This window comes from Pristiophorus japonicus, chromosome 22, assembly GCF_044704955.1.
Source record: "Pristiophorus japonicus isolate sPriJap1 chromosome 22, sPriJap1.hap1, whole genome shotgun sequence".
NCBI classification, from domain to species: domain Eukaryota; kingdom Metazoa; phylum Chordata; class Chondrichthyes; family Pristiophoridae; genus Pristiophorus; species Pristiophorus japonicus.
Window position 1 is genome coordinate 48,461,593 of NC_091998.1, and position 23,886 is coordinate 48,485,478.

A 23,886-nucleotide genomic window follows, 5' to 3' on the forward strand; every position below is an offset into this window, starting at 1 on the left:
TGGCAATCTGAATGTGGCCTTTCATTCATCGCCATCAGCCAGTTGGCAAAGAAGCTTTGCTGTTGAGCTACCCAAGGTCTGAAATTCCTGCTTTAGGAATGCTCTCCCTTATAAACAACAACTTGTATTTATATAGCGCCTTTAGTGTAGTGAAACGTCCCAAAGGCACTTCACAAGAGATAAAAATTTGACACCGAGCCGCATAAGTAGAAATTAGGGCAGATGACCAAAAAGCTTGGTCAAAGAGGCAGGTTTTAAGGAGGAAAGAGAGGCGGAGAGGTTTAGGCAGGGAGTTCCAGAGCTTGGGGTCCAGGCACGGCCACCAGTGGTGGAGAGATTATACTCAAGGATGCTCAGGAGAGCAGAATTGGAAGATCGCAGCCATCTCGGGGGGGGGGGGGAAGGGGGGGCTGAAGGAGATTACAGCGATAGGGAGGGGCGAGGCCATGGAGGGATTTGAAAATAAGGATGAGAATTTTGAAATTGAGGCGTTGCTTAACTGGAAACCAATGTAGGTCAGCGAGCACAGGGGTGATGGGCGAGCGGGACTTGGTGTGAGTTAGGACACGGGCAGCCGAGTTTTGGATCACCTCTAGTTTACGTAGGGTAGAATGTAGGAGGCCAGCCAGGAGTGCTTTGGAATAGTCAAATCTAGAGGTAACAAAGGGATGGAGGAGGGCTTCAGCAGCGGATTAGCTGAGGCAAGGGCGGAGAGGGGCATTGTTATGGAGGTGGAAATAGGCGGTCTTAGTTATGCTGCGGATATGTGGTCGAAAGCTCATTTCAAGGTCAAATATGACACCAAGGTTGCGAACAGTCTGGTTCAGCCTCAGACAGGAGTTGGGGAGAGGGACGGAGTCAGTGTCTAGGGAACGGAGTTTGTGGCGGGGTCTGAAAACAATGGCTTCGGTCTTCCCAATATTCAATTGGAGAAAGTTTCTGCTCATCCAGAACTGGATGTCGGACAAGCAGCTTGACAATTTCGAGACCGTGGAGGGGTCGAGAGAGGTGGTGGTGAGGTAGAGCTGGGTGTCGTCAGCGTACATGCGGAAACTGACACTGTGTTTCCAGAGGTTGTTGCCAAGGAGCAACATGTAGATGAGAAATAGGAGGGGGCCAAGGATAGATCCTTGGGGGACACCACTGGTAACGATGCGGGGGTGGGAAGAGAAGCCGTTGCAGTGATTCTCTGGCTACGATTCGATAGATAAGAATGGCACCAGTCCCACCCAGCTGGATGAAAGTGGAGAGGCATTGGAGAAGGATAGAGTGGTCAACCGTGTCAAAGGCTGCAGATAAGTCAAGAAGGACAAGGAGGGATAGTTTACCTTTGTCACAGTCACAATGGATGTCATTTGTAGCCTTGATGAGAGCCTATTCGGTATGGTGGCAGGGGCGGAAACCGGTTGAAGGGATTCAACCCGAGAGGGTGAACGTCTCCTGATCAGAGATATGTCCTGTGTATGAAGGAGAATTTGTTCAATGTGAGGTTATACCTATGAGGAAAGGTTGAACAGGTGGGGTTCTTTTCTTTTGAAAAGGGAAGGCTGAGGTCTTTAAAATGATGAAAGGTTTTGATAGAGTGGATAGAGAGAGAATGTTTCCACTTGTGGGGAAGAGCATAACTAGAGGTCATCAATATAAGATAGTCAGCAAGAAATCCAGTAGGGAATTCAGAAGAAACTTCTTTACCCAGAGAGTGGTGAGAATGTGGAACTCACTGCCACAGGGAGTGGTTGAGGCGAATAGTATCGATGCATGTAAGGGGAGGCTAGACAAGCATATGGGGGAGAAGGGAATAGAGGGTTATGCTGATAGATTTAGATGAGGAAAGACAGGAGGCAGCTCGAGTGGAGCATAAATGCCGGCATGGACTGGTTGGGCCGAATGGCCTGATTCTATCCTGTATAGCCGATATGAAGATGCACAACTGTGTCCAGAGTAAAAGGCATGTCATATAATCAAGAATAACCAACGCCACTAGCGAGGTGGTCTGGAATCTAAATCGAGGGCTTACATGGGTTATATACAGAAATAGATGTCCACTGGCAAAGAGCGAAAACAAACTGGTGTCCCTCTTTCTTTATGTAACTGACATTTTGCTTGTCTGTGTTCTTGCATTCTTCGTCGATATGACTCACACTTTCTCTCGTTGTCTGCATCTGTCTCTCTCTCACTTTTTCCTATCTCCTTTCAGTCTGCCCTTCTCTCTTTCTCCTGTAGGTCTCCCACTGAGCGAAACCTCTCTCGCTACTGTTTGCGTGACTCACTTATTCCGTGTAGCTGTCATATACTTCCCTCTCTCACCGTGTTCTATTTCATCTTTCGTGCTGTTCAGCTCCCTTCTGATCTTTTCCTGCTACAGCACTCCGTGTCCTTCTGTGAATCCACTTTACTATAGAACTTGACTCCCTGCATTTTCATTTCCCAGCTCTGGGACAGGGCTCAGAATGGGTGGTGGGGGGAGGGGGAGGAGGTAAAATGCGGGTTGGGCCAGAAGTGGCAGAGCAACAACAACTTTTATTGATATAGCGCCTTTAACGTAGTAAAACGTCCCAAGTAGCTTCACAGCAGTATTATAAGACAAAACAAATGCATTTGACAGCGAGCTACATAAGAAATTATGGCAGATGACCAAAAGCTTGGTCAAAGAGGTAGGTTTTAAGGAGCGTCTTAAAGGAGGAAAGAGAGGTAGCGAGGCGGAGAGGTCTAGGCAGGGAGTTCCAGAGCTTGGGGCCCTGGCAACAGAAGGCACGGCCACCGATGGTTGAGCGATTATAATCAGGGATGCTCAAGAGGACAGAATTAGAGCAGACCAGGACGTCTGCACTCCAGGAGAGAGGAGAGTTGGGTCAGGAAGAGCGAAGAGGTAGAGTGGTTAGGAAGCTGGCATATGGCAGTGAAAAAACAAATGCAGAGAAGAATAAATTAAAATAAAAAAATGAAATAAATAAATAAGTGTAGATTAACCATTTGGGTGAGGTGCAGGAAGGAATGCAGTATCCATTGAACTATCCCCTGTCCGAGAACATTTGAGGGGGTGGCAGTGAATAAATAGAGTACTGTAACAAGAGGCCTGAATTAAATTTTGATACATTAATCATCATGAGTCTGGAGTTGGGAAATTTTCCAAAGGATCACTTAGCAGAAGCAAGATTGTTACACTGGAGTTTCATAAGAAATAGGAGCAGGAGTAGGCCATTCGGCCCCTCGAGCCTGCTCTGCCATTCAATGAGATCACGGCTGATCTTCGACCTCAACTCCACTTTCCTGCACTGTCCCCATATCCCTGGACTCCCTTAATAGTCCAATAATTATCGATCTCTGAGTTGAATATACTCAAAGGCAGCCTCCACAGCCCTCTGGGGTAGAGAATTCCAAAGATTCACCACCCTCTGAATGAAGACATTTCTCCTCAGTCCTAAATGGCCGACCCCTTATCCTGAGACTGTGACCTCGGGTTCAGGGCTCTCCAGTTTTCAAGCACCTGGCCCAGACTGAAGGGATGACGAGCTTGAGTGTGTGTTGGTGACAAGGACTCAACACGCGAGGAATCTTAAACAGCCTCCATTCCCTCATTTTGAAACAAATTGGCACGGTCAGACAGGGCTGAGGATGACATGGAAGCAGTGCCACGCTGGAGCAGCAGGATGTATTGTCGTGCGGTTAGGACCAACGTTCCCTGAGCTGCATGCACGAGTGGCCGAGCAGTAATCCACGCGCAGTCCGCTCACCAGCTTTTGCATTGGACATATCGCGAATCCATCTTCCCGTTAAGCTGCGTGACTGTGCAGCCCGCGGCCGACTTTTCAAACGTGAACGTTCGCGTTTGCAAAAAAACTTTCAATGGGGCGCGCAGCCCGATTAAAGGGACCACGCACCGAAAAAAAAATTTTCAGGGAAAATAATGCCGGGCAGGCGCAGAAATTTAAAGGGACCATGCACTGAAAGAAACAGGCCACGCAGAGCATCATCACAGGCGGTCCCTCGAACGAGGACGACTTGCTTCCACAAGAGTTCACAGATGTTTCAATGAAGGAGCCGATGTTCCAGTCCCGAACTCCAACTGAGGGGGTGGAAGATGCCTGTGTGTGGATTTTTTTTAACGTGGGGTGACCGTTGCACACCAGCCACCACACAGGCTCGACAGAGCTCGGCCTTCATCCAGTGGCAAGGGTTAACCAGGACGACTGGAGACCTGCTCTGTTGCACGGACCTAGTGCGCACACACATAGCGCAGTGTGGGCTGGGCCCATGCTGCCCCTGGGCCCTCGGCTCTTCTGGGCCCCGTACCCTCATTCGTCGCACCTCTGCCCACGATGTTCCAGGGCCCAGCGCTCCAGCTCCATTTATAGCCCCGACCTGCGGTGGTGTGCTCACACAGGTCAGGGCGGCCCACGCAGCTTACAGGGAAAGGTTGCTTAGGGCTGAGACACATTGCTGGAGCATTGCTGGACACCAGTCATCTTAATGAGCAGCAATACAAAAGGAGGCATGTTTTGATACACAAATCGGCTGAGTGGTTGATAATGAAAGAGAAAGCTGCAGACTGCACGAAGATATCAACGGACTGGTGAGGTGGGCAGAACAGTGACAAATGGAATTCAATCCGGAGAAGTGTGAGGTAAGGAGGGCTGACAAGGCGAGGAATACATAATAAGTGGTAGGTCACTGAGAAGTGTAGTGGAACAGAGTGACCTTGGAGTGCATGCCCACAGATCCCTGAAAGTAGGTCAGGTAGATAAAGTGGTTACGAAGGCAGACAGGATATTTGCCTTTATTAGCCGAGGTAAAGAATATAAGAGCAGGGAGGTTATGCATGAACTGTATAAAACACGAGTTAGGCCACAGCTAGAGTACTGCGTACAGTTCTGGTCACCACATTACAGAAAAGATGTGATTGCACTAGAGAGGGTGCAGAGGAGATTTATGAGGATGTTGCCTGGACTGGAGAATTTTAGCTATGAGGATAGATTGGATAGGCTGGGGTTGTTTTCTTTGGAACAGAGGAGGGGAAGACCTAATTGATTTGTATAAAATTATGAGGGGCCTAGATAGAGTGGATAGGAAGGATATATTTCCCATAGCAGAGGGGTCAATAACCAGAGGGCATAGATTTAAAGTACAGGTTGAACCTCCTTTATCCAGCAACCTCGGGATTTTGCTGGATGAGGGGAGGTCGCCCAAAGTCGGGGGTGAGGTCGGCGGGCCAGCGACCCCAGAAGAGTCGGCTCAACCCCCTGGAGGGAGCGTTGTGGGGAGGAGTGGCTGGCTCGAGGACTGTGGCTGCAGGAGTTCCAGCAGGGCGATGAGGAGGAGGCAGCCAATCGAGGAAAACCATTACATTGGTGAGATTTTGATCAGCCACATTCTGCGCATGCGCCACTCGGGAATGGTGCCGGACGAGGGGAGCTCCGGATAAGGGAGGTTCAACCTGTAATTAGTCGGAGGTCTAGAGGGGATTCGAGGGGAAATATTTTCACCCAGAGGGTAGTGGGGGTCTGGAACTCACGGCCTGAAAGGGCAGCAGAGGCAGAAACCCTCACCGCATTTAAAAAGTACTTGGATGAGCAATTGAAGTGTTGTAACCTACAGGGCTACGGACCAAGAGCTGGAAAGTGGGATTAGGCTGGATAGCTCTTTGTCGGCCGGCGTGGACACGATGGGCCGAAATGGCCTCCTTCTGTGCTGTAAATTTCTATGATTCTATGATGTGTGGTTATTACACAAAAGGCTACATTACAATTATTAACAGAATTCTTTTTCATTTTTGCAGAGCGGAAGAACTCTAACCTCGCTGAACTTGTGACAGGTTGAGCGCTCAGCTAAGAGAACTAGATTCCATTGACTGTTTTAATGTCCAGTCTACGGAACTAGTTCCCCAGCTTAGTGACTGGCACACTGCGGAGCTGGTACATTGACATGTCTCTACTCATTGTTCCTCCAATCTATTCTTTGCTGATCCTCCCAAACTGCAAATACAATGTTTCCCCACCTACCACCCCCCCCCGCCCCACCTTCCCTGCATGGAAGTAGTGAGTCACACCATCTCCTCCTCTAACTCCGTCTTTCCAACAGCTTCAAATTGTGGAATATCCCATTTGTCTCAAGCCTTCCCTTCCTCCTACAATCTGAAACCCAAACATAGCATTGCCCAAATACTACCTCCTGATTTTGCCTCTCTCCTCAATTTTGGGCACTGTGGGCTCCAACCATTCACTTATGTTATCAATAAACACAGTACAAGAAAGGAAACTCGCATTTTGATAGCATCTTTCACAATTTCAGGACATCCCAAAGTGCGTTACAGCCAATGAAGTACTTTTGAAGTGTAATCACTGTTGTAATGTGGGAATCACTGCAACCAATTTTCACAAAGCAAGCCCCCACAAACAGCAACGTGATAAAGACCAGATAACCTGTTTCAGTAATGTTGATTGAGGGATAACTATGGGCCAGGACATCTTTTACGTCCACGCTCGGGAACTGCAGGATTTTCCTCATCCACCTGAGCTGGCACACTGAATTACCATTTGTTTTTTTCATCCGTCCCTGGGATGTGGGCGTTGCTGGCAAGGCTCAGCATTTATTGCCCGTCCCTAATTGCCTTTCTTCTGTGTTTGCTGTCCTGAACTCTACTCCCTCCCTAGTAAATATTTACCCATTGCCTTTGGTCCTCGGCAAATGAGGGTACGGGGCCCAGAAGAGGCGAGGGCTCAGGGGCAGCACGGGCCAGCCCACACTGCGACATGTGTGTGCACTAGGACTGTGCAGCAGAGCAGGTCTCCAGTCATCCTGGTTAACGCTTGCCACTGGATAAAGGCCGAGCTCTGTCAAGCCCGTGTGGTGACTGACGGTCACCGCGTTAAAAAATCCACGCACAGGCATCTTCCACCTTTGGAGTTCAGGACTGGAATATCGGGTCCTCCATTGAAAGATCTGTGAACTCATCCCTTTTGGTGTGAAGCAAGTCATCCTTGTTCGAGGGACTGCCTATGATGATGATGATTATGATGATGAAGAGAGAAGACATAACATCTCATGCGAAAGACAGCACCTCCGACAGTGCGGCGCTGCACTCAAGTGCCAGCCTAGATTTAATGTACGCAAGTCTCCGGAGTGGGACTTGAACCCACAACCTTCTGAAGAGGCGAGAGTGCTGAGCCAGAGCCAGAGCTTATACCGTTATTAACGCTGCTAATAATATTACTGTCTTAATGCTGTGTGCTCCTCTGAAGAGAGTTATCAATGGACTGGTCAGGTGGGCAGAACAGAGGGAAATAGAATTCAATTCAGAGAAGTGTGAGGTAATGCATTTGGGGTGGGCTAACAAGGCGAGGGAATACACAATAAATGGCAGGACACTGAGAAGTGTAGAGGAACAGAGTGACCTTGGAGTGCATGTCCACAGATTCCTGAAGGTAGCAGGACAGGTAGGTAAGGTGGTTAAGAAAATGTACAGAATACTTGCCTTTATTAGCCAAGGCATAGAATACAAGAGCAGGGAGGCTATGCTTGAACTGTATAAAACACTAGTCAGGCCACAGCTAGAGTACTGTGTGCAGTTCTGGTCACCACATTACAGGAAAGATGTGATTGCACTAGAGAGGGTACAGAGAAGATTTACAAGGATGTTGCCCGGACTGGAGAATTTTAGCTATGGGGACAATTTGGATAAGCTGGGGTTGTTTTCTTTGGAACAGAGGAGGCTGAGGGGAGACCTAATTGAGGTGTATAACATTATGAGGAGCCTAGAGTGGATAGAAAGGACCTATTCCCCTTAGCAGAGTGGTCAATAACCAGGGGGCATAGACTTAAAGTAAGTTGTAGGAGATTTAGAGGGGATTTGTGGTGACATTTTTTCACCCAGAGGGCGGTGGGGGTCTGGAACTCACTATCTGAAAGGGTGGTAGAGGCAGAAACCCTCACCACATTTAAAAAGTACTTGGATGTGCACTTGAAGTGCCGTAACCTACAGGGCTACGGAGCAAGAGCTGGAAAGTGAGATTAGGCTGGATAGCCCTTTGTCGGCCGGTGCGGACACGATGGGCCGAATGGCCTCCTGTGCTGTGAATTTATATGATTCTATGAAGAGCTCAGAAAGCAAAGCAGGAGCAGGAGACCCACCCCGATAGAAAATTAAAACCATTTTTGAATACAAGGATGTGCGGTCCACAATGCCCAGTTGGGAGATGTACTATCTGTTGTGGTATGGAGCTAGACAGAGAAGGAACATCTCAGGTTCAAATGTCCGGCCTGTACAGAGTTAGCTGATTGAGGCTACCGTGGCAGCAAGGGATGCTAAAGCTTGCCTCAGTAGCTCGGGTCGGGAGGGATAAATCACCAAGATCCCTGTTCCTGATCGATTTCCGGGTGACTGTTGGCAGGAAGCAATACGAGGCCTCCTTCTGTGCCATAAATTTCTATGATTCTATGGAGTCCCCATGTCCGTCAGCCGAGATTGTGCTCAGCTGCAATGCCCTTCACCATCGAATAACTGGACAATACTGCCCAGGCTCATGTGTGGGTGAGTTACTGGAGGGCCGTCATGGAAATGTAACCCAGCAAAGCAAGGTACCTTCACGAGAAGGGAGAGAACTTCAGGGGGAAAATAAAGCACAAGTCAGTCCTCTGTCTAAAAAACACACTTACTTGTACAAGCATTAAAGATTTGTTGGGATTCTGTCGTTAAGTACACAGTGAAATATTTTAGCATCGAAAGCCACAGGCTCCCAGCTTTAAAAAACAAAAAGTGCAGGTTGAAATAAACAAGGCAATAAAATTCAGCGATTACATTTGCGAAACAGGTTTTTAAGCTATTGACATAACAGCGCAGTGCTGAGGTGAAGATTCCTTCAACATTCACTCCCTCCACCACCGGCGCACCGTGGCTGCAGTGTGTACCATCTACAAGATGCACTGCAGCAACTCGCCAAGGCTTCTTCAGCAGCACCTCCCAAACCCGCGAGCTCTACCGCCTAGAAGGACAAGGGCAGCAGGCGCCTGGGAACACCACCACCTCCACGTTCCCCTCCAAGTCACACACCATCCGGACTTGGAAATATATCGGCCATTCCGTCATCGCCGCTGGGTCAAAATCCTGGAACTCCCTCCCTAACAGCACTGTGGGAGCACCTTCACCACATGGACTGCAGCGGTTCAAGGCGGCAGCTCACCACCACCTTCTCAGGGGCGATTAGGGATGGGCAATAAATGCCAGCCTCGCCAGCGACGCCCACGACCTGCGAACAAACCACACAGGCAGCTCCCAAACCCGCGTTGATTTGAGAGCATTTGGTTCAATTTGAATTGGCATGAAGCTCTGCCCATCTCCACACTTTTGCGCCTCCTGTTCTGAAGGTGCTGGTGTGTGCTGGGGGGACAGTTCCAGGGGAGCTAGTTGCCCTCTGGTACCCTGTGCCAGTGAGCATGCCTCATCCACATGCCGAGACAGTGAGTCCTGCAGATTACTGCACTAGTAATCCAGAGGCCAGGACTAATGATCCGGAAACATGAGTTCAAATCCCACCACGGCAGCTGGGGAATTTAAAAACTCAGTTGATATATTAACTGGAGTGCATTATCACCGCCTGGAAACTAAATTTTATCGTAGGAGGCTTAGAGGGGAAGTTTTTTCACCCAGAGGGAGGCGGGGGTCTGGAACTCACTGCCTAAAAGGGTGGTAGAGGCAGAAACCCTCAGCACATTTAAAGTGTACTTGGATGTGCACTTAAAGTGCCGTAACCTACAGGGCTACGGACCAAGAGCTGGAAAGTGGGATTAGGCTGGATAGCTCTTGGTTGGCCAGCACGGACAAAATGGGCCGAAATGGCCTCCTTCTGTGCTGTAGATTTCTATGATTACTTAACCGCGGCAGGCAAAGCGGAGGCTCCCAATCCTGCCCTGGCCTGACCTGTGCACAATTGCACTCACAAGTCAATGATCGGCAGTAGTCGGGTAATTTCCCTTCTTAACCTGGGGTCCTCTCTGCACTTTTGGATCTTGGCCTTAGTGAAGTGCAAATGCTAAGCTGCAATGCTGCAGCTAGCTGAGAACCAACCGAATGGTGCCCAGGGCTGGGACTGTGACCTTCTGGCGTGCATGGTTCAGTACCACATCACGTGGTGTAGTCACATATTAAACCTTTAGGCCATGCTTCTGTTACTGACTGCTTTAATTCACATGGGACACGGTCAACGAAAAAAAAAGGAAAAAAATTCCATGACAGTTTCGTCTCTGAAGGAAAGCAAAATCACGTTGGTCTCACTTAAATGCTTTTTTATTTATATTATTTTTAAATACATGTGAGGTAAACCTTACAGGTGCCAGTTTTATTCCCAGATTTTCCATACCTCTTCGAATAAGGTTAAAGGCACTGCAGCACCAACACTTTGTTTCCAAATGCTCGACACAGGGAGGCAAAATTACAGGAACCAGAATTCTTTAGTAAACCGTTGGCTTCTCCACGTTAATCCAAAAAAAAAATCAAAACTGCTTTCAGCTTCACTTTCCACAACTTTCTCCCCGATATTCCAGAAGAGGCAACTCATGCTGAAGGGGGCCTATGGTACCTCGCCAAAGTGGCCATTGTCCATCTGCGAGCATGGGCGGTGATCAACAGTCAGTTCTTTAACAGGTAGCAGAGCCAAGTCCAATTCTGTTCTCTTGCCCAATACTCACCTGGGGTGGGGGGCAGGGGCTGGGGCTGGCTGTGGTCACTGGATTCCGATCAGGAACGAGACCCTTACCTGAACTTTTCGCTCCCAAGCCCAAGGGCTGGTGAGGCTGATTGTAAACCCACTCTGAAATCCCACCCGAGATCAGGTATCACACTCGACACCTTCTGGTCTGTATGGCACACCAAACAGCACTGGTTTGGAGATCTGGCTTTCATTCCAACTTGTCAAGTTGGAATTAGCCGGGTAAAACGGAAGGTGCAGGGGCAGGCACATGGCGCAAGGAATTCCAGCTCGTTGCACTGTGCAATATGCAGAGTGGGTGGCACTCTCTGCCATGCAATGAGCCAAGTCCCCAATATTTGCCATTAAAAAGAGGGCTGTTGAGTGAAACCCAACCATCTGGTCAACAAAACAATGCAGACGACCCTCTCATGCCTGCCAGTGTCAGCAAGGGTGTTGACGGCAGAGATCTGCCCCTTCTCTCGTGGATTAAAGCCCAGATGCTCAAGGAGCAGCACATCTGATGAAGTCCACTATTAAGGACAAGACTTTCAGGAAGTTGCCTATAGTAGGAGTTACACTGGATCTGGAAGGGCGAACAATCCCAAGGGAAGAAAGCAATTACCCTGAGCAAGTACTACCTCCAGCTTGTCAATAAGCATGAAGTAAAAGAAAGTTGTGCATTTATATAGCGCCCTCCATGACCATCGGTGTTCCCCAGGTATTTGTACTGGAGCCTCAGCTTTTCACCAATTCGTTGCAAGGAACACAGAATTGTACATCCAAGTTTGCAGATGAAAGAAAGACTTGCATTAACATAGTGCCTTTCACGACCACCGAACGTCCCAAATCGTTTCACAACCAATGAACTACTTTTTGAAGTGTAGTCACTGTTGTAACGTAGCAGCCAATTTGCGCACAGCAAGCTCCCACAAACAGCAATGTGATAAGGACCAGATAATCTGCTTTATTAATATTGATTGAGGGATAAATATTGGCCAGGACACCGGGGAGAACTCCCCCGCTCTACTTCGAAAATTATGCCATGGGATCTTTTAGGTCCACCTGAGAGCGCTGACGGGGCCTTAGGTTCAACGTCTCATCTGAAAGACGGCACTTCCGACAGTGCAGCGCTCCCTCAGCACCACACTGGGAGTGCCAGCCTAGAATTTTGTGCTCAGCTCTCTGGGGTGGGACTTGAATCCGCAACCTTCTGACTCCGAGGGGAGGGTGCTGCCCACTGAGCCACCAGCTGACACATTGGTCAACCTCTCGGGAGCAAAAGGCACTGGGCGCTATCTCATTGACAAACATGCAAGTATTTCTTCAGTTCTGATCCTTCGTCTGTACAATCGGATTGGTGCATAATCTGCCAAGCATATCTTCGTCCCGTCACTAAGATCACTGTATGCTGCATTGTCGCTCTCAGCTTCCATCTTGTAGCCTCTTGTACTGCAGCTTCGGGATCATTGAGCTCACTGATGGCCACTCAGCCACAGTGAGGCACCAAGCAGCCGACACAGGCAGGTGGAGTTCCTCCCGATACCTTCGTGGATCAGCTGAATCCAGCAGGGGCTCCCGAGAAGAGGTGGCCCACCCAGGAATGGTGGGCGACACAAGAGATACTCAAATGGGGAAAAACCCAATTTATCCTCAAAAAAGACAAACCCACTCCTAGCTACGAGGGGCAGAAGGCTATAACTGAACCCTGGGGTTTACAAACTGCCTGGAGATTTACTGTGTGTGAAACCTTGACTGAATCAGTCGATAGCGAGTAGCTTGTATGGCACGTATCGAGGCTAGTCGGTATAGTTTTGCGGAGAGCCACAATCCCATCCAACACCTTGCTCGACAAAGCCTCGCGGGGGATGCTACAATATGCTGCGTCAGAGTGATGGAACGTGGGCCCCGAGCCTGCACTTTGCCGCACAGTGAGCGCGTCGTTTCAATCACGCCACTGTGAGCAGCTTCCAAATGGACGTTCGTCATCTCTTCACATGAAGTGCAAAATAAATCCCTTTGGAAGCCCACTCCCTGGGAGGACAGACGCACAAACGTTAGCGTCCTCGACCAGGCCAACATCCCCAGCATTGAAGTACTGACCACACTTGATCAGCTCCGCTTGGCAGGCCACATTGTTCGCATGCCAGACATGAGACTCACAAAGCAAGCGCTCTACTTGGAACTCCTTCATTGCAAGCGAGCCAAAGGTGGGCAGAGGAAACGTTACAAGGGCACCCTCAAAGCCTCCCTGATAAAGTGCAACATCCCCACTGATACCTGGGAGTCCCTGGCCAAAGACCACCCTAAGGGGAGGAAGTGCATCCGGGAGGGCGCTGAGCACCTCGAGTCTCAACGCCGAGAGCATGCCGAAATCAAGCGCAGGCAGCGGAAAGAGTGTTTGGCAAAACTGTCCCACCTATGACAGGGACTGTGGTTCTCGTATTGGACTGTTCAGCCACCTAAGGACTTATTTAAAAAACATTTTTTTTTTTTTAAAAAGAGTGGAAACAAGTCTTCCTTGATTCCGAGGGACTGCCTATGATGATGGCCTTGTGATAGATAATTTATATAAGACCTATCCCTCATGCGTGGAAGGCACCCAATGCCTATAATCGGAAAGCAAGACTTTCATGTGCTCAATCACCTCTCAGTCAACGACAGAGCTAGCAGGCCATGAACAGGGAGGTCTGTTGGAGCAGCAAGTCAGTCAAGGGAAACAAGTGAAGGGAAGACGGGACCACGTTACTATGGCTGCAGATTTAAGCCTAAGCCCCAGCGGACCCCATGCAATGCAACTTCACGAACAGTCCACATGTCCAGCCGTAAACAACCACTCCAATGGCTCCCTCTTAAACTACAGAACTGATCTCGAGCAAACATTTTTATTGGAAGTCAGTTTTTTCACCAAATGCAGTTTCCAAAGTTGAGTATTAAAAGCTGTGGGGGCATTTAGCCATTGAAATTGCAGTCAAAAGTAGCCTGGTTTGTGGGCAAGGTGGGATATGTCTGCTCCATTTTAAGATGTCCCAATTGGAAACAAAATGGCTTCATCTTCATAATGAAGAGCAGTTGGTTATAATCAGGAATAAATTGCTTAACGTTTCAGGGAGGGGAGGAGGAAAGGTATTATTTTTGCCAGGGAACCAACTAGTGATGGGAAGAACAATCACCGATTATTACATACACCTTCAATCATTTTATTCAGTGCCAGACGAAATCACTGCGAATATAGTCAAATGGTGCCCAGATCAATGCTTCCTTTAAGCTGCGCGGCCTCGCGATGCTACGCGACTAGCGAGCCGGTGTTTAAACGGAAAAACCACACACACGCGCGGGATTTGAAATGGGCCGCATAGCCCGTTAAAGGGGCACTTAGGGGGAACATTGCCTCAAACCGCCATCTTCTTCTGTCCCCGACCACTGCAAGTAAAGTGCTAGTCAGTGTGTTTAACGTGTTAACTCGTTGCTAGTCACAGCAGTTAACATCCACTGATTATTAAGCAAGAGTAAGGAATCGCAAAACATTTCACCTGGAGTCCACTCTGTGGCTGCGAAAGTCCGCCAACATAGAACTCTGGTTCCGGCAGTTTACCTTCCCCTGATTGCCCTCCCAGCTGTTAACATAATAAGACTTTCTCTGCAGCAAACTGCTCACGTCAAGGGCCCCCCTGTGAATCTACAAAGTGGGCAGTGGACTGGGCGGCAGGTCAAATACCTTAAATTACATCGTTTCCTTCACTGAACGAGTGCAGATAACTTCCTTTGTAAACGGCAATGTTGAAAACAACGGCAGGCGTTGGCCCAACAGCATTGAAACCAAAATGTATAATCCAATATACACAAAGCCTGAAGGGGATAGAACAAGTTTGTTTTGATAAGTGGCGTCCAAACCCTCTCATTTTATACAGCAAATAATTCAGAGTTTTACTTGTCCATTATTCATTCATTCCGCATGGTTATGTTGTACAGACAGGAGACGCGGCTTACGCAGCAGCACACGCCGACTTCGCATGGTTCCCGCAATGTTAAAATGTCTTCCGGTGGATTGCTCGCGATCCATCCTCCTCGTACTCTTTCTTTGACACCCACATTTTCTTAAACGTGTCCAAGGAGGCCAGGATAGAGCCACTGTGAAAAGACAAGAATTCAAAGAAATTAGATTTTAAAAATAGCAAACCATGGTCCCCGATTACCCAATGGGCCTTTAAAAACATAAGAAACAGGAGCAGTAGGCCATACGGCCCCTCAAGTTTGTTCCACCATTGAATACGATCATGGCTGATCCGTTCATGGACTCAGGTCCACTTCCCCGCCCGCTCCCCATAACCCCTTAGCGGTTAAGAAACTGTCTATCTCTGTCTTAAATTTATTCAATGTCCCAGCTTCCACAGCTCTCTGAGGCAGTGAATTCCACAGATTTACAACCCTCTGAGAAGAAATTCCGCCTCATCCCAGTTTTAAATGGGCGGCCCCTTATTCTAAGATTATGCCCCCTAGTTCTAGTCTCCCCCATCAGTGGAAACATCCTCTCTGTATCCACCTTGTCAAGTCCCCTCATAATCTAATACCTATCGATAAGATCACCTCTCATTCTTCTGAATTCCAATGTGTTCGGACCTTCGAGTCTACTTCCAACATTCAATTAAGATCATGGCTGATCATCTAGCTCAACTCCACTTTCATGTACTATCCCCATGTGCCTTACTACCTAAAAATCTATCGATCTCAGCCTTGAATATACAATGACTGAGCATCCACAGCTGTCTGAGGTAGAGAATTCCAAAGATTCATAACCCTCTGACTGAAGAAATTTCTCCTCATCTCAGTCCTAAATGGCCGACTCCTTATTCTGAGACTGTGACCCCTAATTGTAGACTTCCCAGCCAGAGGAATCATCCACACAACATCTACCCTGTCAAGCCCTTTAAGAATTTTGTGTGTGTTTCAATTAGATCACCTCTTGGGGCAAGGGCCCAGCAGTGAGTAATACGGAAAGGTTCCTTTTCCAGGTTCTATCCCCTGCTTGTAGAGGTGGCTGGTTACAGCCAGATTTTTACTGAGCATCAGCACCCTTGGGCTAGGGAGAGAAAATAGATTGAACCGAGAATCAAACCTGGCATCTTCCCCACGGCTGGGCATGAGCAGAAAAGGGCGTCTGCACTTAACAACTGAGGCATCGGGGGCATGGGGTTGGGGCGGTAAGAGGGGTGGAAGGGGGCTAGTGTCCTTTTCGTTTATAAAAAAAGAAGCTCGAGAAGCAACATAAAGGAGAAATAAAATTATAAGTAACGCAAACTTTGGACGAATAAATACATTTTAAATGTCTGGCAAGATTTTAATTAAAATAGAACAGTAAATAATGTTCAAACAAATTGAAAGAAGGATGACTGATTCTTATCCAAGCATACTGCAGCAAGCAGCAACAGGTTTCAATTCATTCACTGCCCCTGGCACGTGCCCTATGCCCCCAGGTGAGAGTCTATGTCCCCATCAGCTGACCTCACACATCGCCTCTCTGATGGCTACAAGAATCCCAAGAGAAGCCAATTTGGGTCATTTTGATCAAGTTTCTCACAGGAATAAAGCAGCCGCTAATTCAAAGAAGGAAAGACCTGCATCTATATGGCGCCTTTCACGACCACCGGACTCGTCCCCAAGCGCTTTACAGCTACTTTTCGGAGTGTAGTCACTGTTGTAATGTGGGAAACGCGGCAGCCAATTTGCGCACAGCAAGCTCCCACAAACAGCAATGTGATAATGACCGGATAATCTGTTTTAGTGATGTCGATTGAGCGATAAAAATTGACCAGGACACTGGGGTTAACTCCCCGGTCTTCTTCAAAAGAGTGGCCACCGGGATCTTTTACGTCCACCTCAGAGCGCAGATCTGGCCTCGGTATAACATCCGAAAGGTGGCATCTCAGACAGTCCCGCGCTCCCTCAGCACTGCACCGGAGTCTCAGCCTAGATTTTCGTGCTCAAGTCTCTGGAGTGGGGCTTGAACTGACAACCTTCTGACTCAGAGGCGAAGATGCTACGAGCTGACACACCAGCTAAACCCTCTCATTTAGAGAGGCCACAGGAAGGCTAGCGCGGGAAAGGGTAAAACATCACACTTGGGCTGTAGGAGTACTCTTCGGAGGCTGGGCTCGAGGTACTTTATTGGGGCAAGAGCGGCAAGAGCTTTCCCCTGCATCCAACCTGTGCGGCACTTGACCTTTGAACATTTGGTCAGCTGGCATCAAGGGAGCTTTACATTGCATGTAACCCGGGGAGTGTGTGATGGGACAGTAGGGGGAGCTTTACATTGCATGTAACTCGGGGAGTGTGTGATGGGACAGTAGGGGGAGCTTTACATTGCATGTAACCCGAGGAGTGTGTGATGGGACAGTAGGGGGAGCTTTACATTGCATGTAACCCGGGGAGTGTGTGATGGGACAGTAGGGGGAGCTTTACATTGCATGTAACCCGGGGAGTGTGTGATGGGACAGTAGGGGGAGCTTTACATTGCATGTAACCCGGGGAGTGTGTGATGGGACAGTAGGGGGAGCTTTACATTGCATGTAACCCGGGGAGTGTGTGATGGGACAGTAGGGGCAGCTTTACCTTTTATTTAACCTGTGCTGTACTGGCCTTGACAGAAAATCTTACATTCCAAGGCCCTAACATCCCTAAACCTTCTAAACGCTGAAATCAAATCAAAGACAGAAGGTGACAACGCCTCTTGGAACACCTCGATACCAACTCGTGAAGTGACTTACCCTATCCACGTGGAGTACAGCCTTTCTTGTGGTGCCGAGATCTGCAGGAGGAACAAATATGTAAATGTCTAGTGCATGTTACAACTCTCCAACCTGGTTATGAGGCAAGACAGAAATGAAAACCTCTGCTCTTACCTTTATTTTCACGTCCTTTGGTGCCAGTTTCTTAACCTCACTGAGTAATCTGTCGCCAAAACCTGAAAAGCAATGAAACACATATGTATTTAAGTTACACGGTACGTACAGCACAGAAACAGGTCTTCGGCGCAACAGCTCCGTGCCGGTGTTTATGCTCCACACGAGCCTCCTCCCACCCCTCTTCATCTCACCCTATCGCCATATCCTTCTATTCCTTTCTCCCTCATATGTTCTTAAAGCTAGATAAACACAAGAACATAAGAAATAGGAGCAGGAGTAGGCCATACGGCCCCTTGAGCCTGCTCCACCATTCAATACTATCATTGCTGATCCGATCAAGGACTCAGGTCCACTTCCCTGCCCGCTCCCCATAACCCCTTATCGGTTAAGAAACTGTCCATCTCTGTCTTAAATTTATTCAATGACCCAGCCTCCACAGCTCTCTGAGGCAGCGAATTTCACAGATTTACAACCCTCAGAGAAGAAATTCCTCCTCATCTCAGTTTTAAATGGGCAGCTCCTTATTCTGAGATCATGCCCTCTAGTTCTAGTCTCCCCCATCAGTGGAAACATCCTCTCTGCATCCACCTTGTCAAGCCCCCTCATAATTTTATACCTTTCGATAAGATCACCTCTCATTCTTCTGAATTCCAATGAATAGAGGCCCAACCTACCCAACCTTTCCTCATAAGTCAACCCCCTCATCTCCGGAATCAACCTAGTGAACCTTCTCTGAGCTGCCTCCAAAGCAAGTATATCCTAGCTTAAATATCCCTTAACCGTATCTATGCTATTCGCCTCAACTGCTCCCTGTGGTAGCGAGTTCCACGTTCTCACCATTCTCTGGGTAAAGACCTTTCTGCTGAATTCCCGATTGGATTTATTAATGACTATCTTATATTAATGGGCCCCAGTCTGGTCACCAGTAGTGGAGGCATCTTCTCTACATCCACCCTATCAAGACCCTCCATAATCTGTCACGTTCAATCTTTCCTGACACATATAACCACTCAGTTCCAGTATCATTTCAGTAAATCTATTTTGCACCTTCTCCTTTTTATAATATGGAGACCAGATCAGTTCACAGTACTCCAAGTTAAAGAAAGAAATTTATATAGTGCCTTTCGCGGCCACCGGACGTTCCAGAGCGCTTTACAGCCAATGAGGTACTTTTGGAGTGTAGTCACTGTTGTAATGTAGGAAATGCAGCAGCCAACTTGCGCACAGCAAGCTCCCACAAATAGCAATGTGATAATAACCAGATAATCTGTTTTTGTGATGTTGATTGGGGGTTAAATATTGGCCCAGGACACCAGGGATTCTTTCTGGGCTTCTGGACAATATTTATCTCTCAATCAACATCACTAAAAACAGATGATCTGGTCATTATCACATTGCTGTTTGTGGGAGCTTGCTGTGCGCCAATTGCCTACATTACAACACTTCATTGGCTGTGAAGCGTTTTGTGATGGCCAGTGGTTGTGAAAGACGCTATATAAATGCAAGTCTTTCTTTTCTTCTGGAGCTCTGTTCCCACTGGCCACAGCAGAAAACTGCCCCTAATTCTGCAAAAATTCAGGAGATATTCTGAGCTTGGAACTGAAGCAGAGTTCTGGAGGCAGCTTTACATTGCATCTCACCCCTACTGTACCTGAACCGAGAATGCTGATTCTAACTCCCAAATTAGTTGCAGCATTGTGAAGAGTAGCCCTTCAGCAAAACGGCAGCCTTCAACCCGTTATAGAATAGAGTCATAAGAAATAGGAGCATAATTCAGCCATTTGGCCCCTCGAGCCTGCTCCTCCATTCAATAAGATCATGGCTGATCTTATACTGGCCACAGCTCCACTTCCCTGCCTGCTCCCCATAACTCTCGACTCCCCATATTGTTCAAAAATCTGTCTATCTCCACCTTAAATATATTCAATGACCCAGCCACCACAGCTCTCTGGGGCAGAGAATTCCAGATTCACGATCCACTGAGAGAAGAAATTCCTCCTCATCTCCGTTTTAAATGGGCGACCCCTTATTCTGAAACTGTGCCCTCTAGTTCTAGATTTCCCCCACGAGGGGACAGATCTTTGTATCTACCCTGTCAAGCCCCCTCATAATATTATACATTTCATTGAATAGTATAGCACATCTACGAGAGCGCGAAGAGGTCAAGCGTAGGCAGCGGAAGGAGCGTGCGGCAAACCAGTCCCACCCACCCCTTCCCTCGACAAATGTCTGTCCCACCTGTGACAGGGTCTGTGGCTCTCGCATTGGACTGTTCAGCCACCAAAGAACTCACTTCAGGAGTGGAAGCAAGTCTTCCTCGATTCCGAGGGACTGCCTATGATGATCGGACAGAAGGAGGCCTTTCAGCCCATTGAGTCTGTGCCGGCTCTTTTGAAGAGCAATCCAGTTAGTTCCATTCCCCCGCACTTTTGCCACAGCCCTACAATTTTTTCACCTTCAGGTAATTATCCTTTTGAAGGCTACTATTGAATCTGCATTCACCACTCTATGTTAGCAACACCGCTTCGAAGGAATATCCTAAACACTACTCTGAAAAGTCACTTGCTGTTGGACAGAATGCATCCTGCAGGCACCTTTGAACAGGGTGGAACCTCCGGAGAGTACAATATTGCAGAACAACGTCCTGCGCAGGTCCAGGTCGGACTTCTGGATAGCAAAGGCCAGCACCTCGTGAATTCCCTCGCTCTCGTCGCCAATCAGGTCAGGCTTAAAGAGCAACTCGGGGGCTCGGAATCGAGCAGGTCCCACCTGTGGGCAACCAACAAACAGCCCATTAGAGGCAATGATTAAACGCTGCAACTGCACAGGTTTACTGGCGATCGGGGAGCTTTAGGATACATTTGTAATAATTACTGATGGAAGAAACGCTTGAAACCAGCTCTTAATCGCATGCATTCACACATCCACAGGCAATGCTTTTATCATATGAACCGTTGGGCGTGTCAACCTGTGTGGTGCCGAGGCATTCAGACCATGAGAGGCCCCAGGATCTATTCCTGTTCGGTGCAGAATCTCAAGTCAGGCCAGCAACCCTGGGCTATGAAAAGGAAAAACTAATCAGCTGATCACTACCCTGACTCCGCCGGGCGCACGTAAGTTGGGCGAGGATAAGATAGGAGTCGGCGGTGATGCCCCACTGTTGTCAAATAGCCTGCTGATGGTCACCATCTGGGCTCAGACATGATGCGTGACTACTTGAATGAGGCACAGGAGGGCTGCCGGGGCCCGTGGAATTAGGGGGCAAGGTTCTGGCTGACAGCAAGCGGAGAGGTGAATGGGTTCTCTGGATTCTAGCTTGTTGGAGATGTTGGAGAGAGCAGAACGGGGATTGAGGCTCTCCGTTGGGAAAGGGCAGGGCTGGGGGGGGTGGAGATGGACAAACTTAAAAAGGTTTCTTTAAATGTTTTTATTTTTATTGAAATGGATAGGTTTCACACTGTGCGGAGTGTCATATTGGTGGAATACCAAATTTCTCCATTAAGTTAAAAATTATTGGGCCGTAAATTGCGGCCTCTCCAGGTACGTACGATGTGCGCACGCGCCCGAAGTGGCCTCGCAATTGCCGGTTCTTGGCGCGCGATGCCTATGCACCGAGAACCGGCATTTACGATCTGTCAAATTTTGACAGATTGCACGCATCCCCGGGAGAAGGGCCTCCATGGACGGAGATTTGGGCTAGTTGCCCAACTCCTGCCCAGCGAATGTCCTGCAAACTCTTACGCCTGGTAAAAGCAGGTGCATAGCTTACTTTTACCAATGCAAGAGTTTTAAAAGATAGAAGAATTACATTTTATCACTCATTTTTATATTAAGAACCCTGTCCATTACGGTAAGTTTATTTTTACCCGTATTAAAACATATCAAACAAAATTCAAAAAAATAAATTTTTGTCTGAAACATTCAATTTCAATTAATTTTAAATATGCGAGGTGTTATTTTTATTTATTGTGTTGTGTTTCTGTGTTTTGGCGGGTAGAGGCAGTGATAGTAATGGGAGCTCGTACAGACGGAACTCACCATTATTATCAATGAAAATACTACAGGTTCATTGATGGTCCAGGCCCACGTGAACCCAGGTCGTGCTGATGTTCCTGGGACGCGTGGGCCCACACGCTGGGCTGAGAACGAAGGCTTCGGACCGCAAGTCTATGTTCCTCCTGATACTTACGTTAAAAAAATTTCGGTCGGAGGCGTCCGGTCGCAGGAAGCCTCCGACTGCAATCTCTGGGCCATTAGATTTTAGACCTAATGACTAATGTTCATATAATGCTTGTTCATAATATTTCAGTTTATAAGGCAACACCTATCTGGGATGAGCAGAGACAATTGGTGAGGCAAGGTGGTACAAGTACTGTGTGACTGTTAGTGGTAGCTTTCTTCTAAAATTCTATCTATCTGTGACTTGAATTCATTCAATGAGCTAGCCTCAACTGCTTCCTTGGGCAGAGAATTCCACAGATTCCACAGGCCTTCATTGCGAGAGGGATGGAGTACAAAAGCAGGGAGGTCCTTCTGCAACCACATAGGGTATTGGTGAGGCCGCACCTGGAGTACTGCGTGCAGTTTTGGTCACCTTACTTAAGGAAGGATATACTAGCTTTGGAGGGTGTACAGAGACGATTCACTAGGCTGATTCCGGAGATGAGGGGGTTACCTTATGATGATAGATTGAGTAGACTGGGTCTTTACTCGTTGGAGTTCAGAAGGATGAGGGGTGATCTTATAGAAACATTTAAAATAATGAAAGGGACAGATAAGATAGAGGCAGAGAGGTTGTTTCCACTGGTTGGGGAAACTAGAACTAGGGGGCACAGCCTGAAAATACAGGGGAGCCAATTTAAAACCGAGTTGAGAAGGAATTTCTTCTCCCAGAGGGTTGTGAATCTGCGGAATTCTCTGCCCAAGGAAGCAGTTGAGGCTAGCTCATTGAATGTATTCAAGTCACAGATAGATAGATTTTTAACGAATAAGGGAATTAAGGGTTACGGGGAGTGGGCGGGTAAGTGGAGCTGAGTCCACGGCCAGATCAGCCATGATCTTGCTGAATGGCGAAGCAGGCTCGAGGGGCTAGATGTCCTACTCCTGTTCCTAATTCTTATGTTCTTATGTTCTAAAATAAAACTCCGTCATGCAGGAGTTTACCATACCTCTAAAGTGCTCCCATCAGGCAGAGTGTACTGTGCTTTCTCGGTCTCCAGTGTTTCATCTTTCTGTGGGTTTATAGATAGGTAACAGGCCCGCTGCAAAGAAAAGATTTTCATTTATATAGCACCTTTCATGACCACCGGACATCTCAAAGCGCTTTACAGCCAATGAAGTACTTTTTAAATGTAGTCACTGCTGTAATGTGGGAAACGTGGCAAGCTCCCACAAACAGCAATGTGAGAATGACCAGATGAACTGTTTTTGTTATGTTGATTGAGGGATAAATATTTGCCCAGGACACCGGGGATAACACCCCTGCTCTTCTTCTAAATAGTGCCATGGGGTGTTTTAGGTCCACCTGAGAGGGCAGGCGGGGCCTCGGTTTACAGTCTCATCCGAAAGACGGCACCTCTGACAGTGCCACGCTCCCTCAGTACTGCACTGGAGTGACAGCTTCGATGTATGTGCTCAAGATCCTGGCATGGGATTTGAACCCACAACCTGCTGGCTCAGAGGTGCGTGTGACACCCACTGAGCCCCGGTTGTAACTGCGAGAAACACGCTGTCAATTTTTGTCCAATGTCACCGTGCCAGAAACGTTCCAGCTGAAACACAACTTGTGCCAAAGTCAGAGGCACCATCTGTGTGCGAGAGCAGAGGCTAATTGCTGTTTACGAATGAAACACGGAAAAATTAGAGGCGACTGTATTTGAAACACAACTTGCGGCTGGAGCTGGCTCATGGACCCGTTGCACAATCCCGGTGGTGGGAGAGGTTTGTGTCGGTTTCAGAGAGACCTTACTCTGCGGACAGACCTTGCCATGCAGTACGAGGGACGGTGGAAGCAGTGCTGAAATTATATTGACTGACAAACGAGGAAAAGCTATAAAAAGAACTGACAATATCGTACAAAATCCCAGGTGGAAGCTTTGCAGCTGCAAGCTGTGCACCCAAGCCATCAGCTCATGCCCCGTAGTGTAAACATGCTTATGAGCAGTGAGCTTGGCTCACACAGCAGCTAAACAGGTTCCGCAGTGAGCAGCTGAGTCATGCAGACCAGGAAGATCCTGGTCAGGGTTTTGCACTGTTGCAGAATCAGAATCATAGAACAATGCAGCGAAGGAGGCCATGTGCCGGCT

The 23,886-nt window shown here is 48.1% G+C and overlaps 1 protein-coding gene across 1 annotated transcript in view; it reads right to left on the reverse strand.

Moving 5' to 3' along the window:
- Positions 1-13,545: 13,545 nt before the first annotated feature.
- The window catches only part of LOC139235019 (beta-centractin), a 34,316-nt gene continuing 23,975 nt past the window's right edge, over positions 13,546-23,886 (reverse strand). The window contains exons 7-11 of the mRNA XM_070866101.1: positions 22,750-22,842; positions 20,176-20,350; positions 17,579-17,640; positions 17,444-17,484; positions 13,546-14,810 (exon numbers count right to left, since the gene is read on the reverse strand). Of these exons, the coding sequence (XP_070722202.1) occupies positions 14,708-14,810; positions 17,444-17,484; positions 17,579-17,640; positions 20,176-20,350; positions 22,750-22,842 (474 nt within the window). The 3' untranslated portion in view covers positions 13,546-14,707. The remainder of the gene's footprint in view (positions 14,811-17,443; positions 17,485-17,578; positions 17,641-20,175; positions 20,351-22,749; positions 22,843-23,886) is intronic.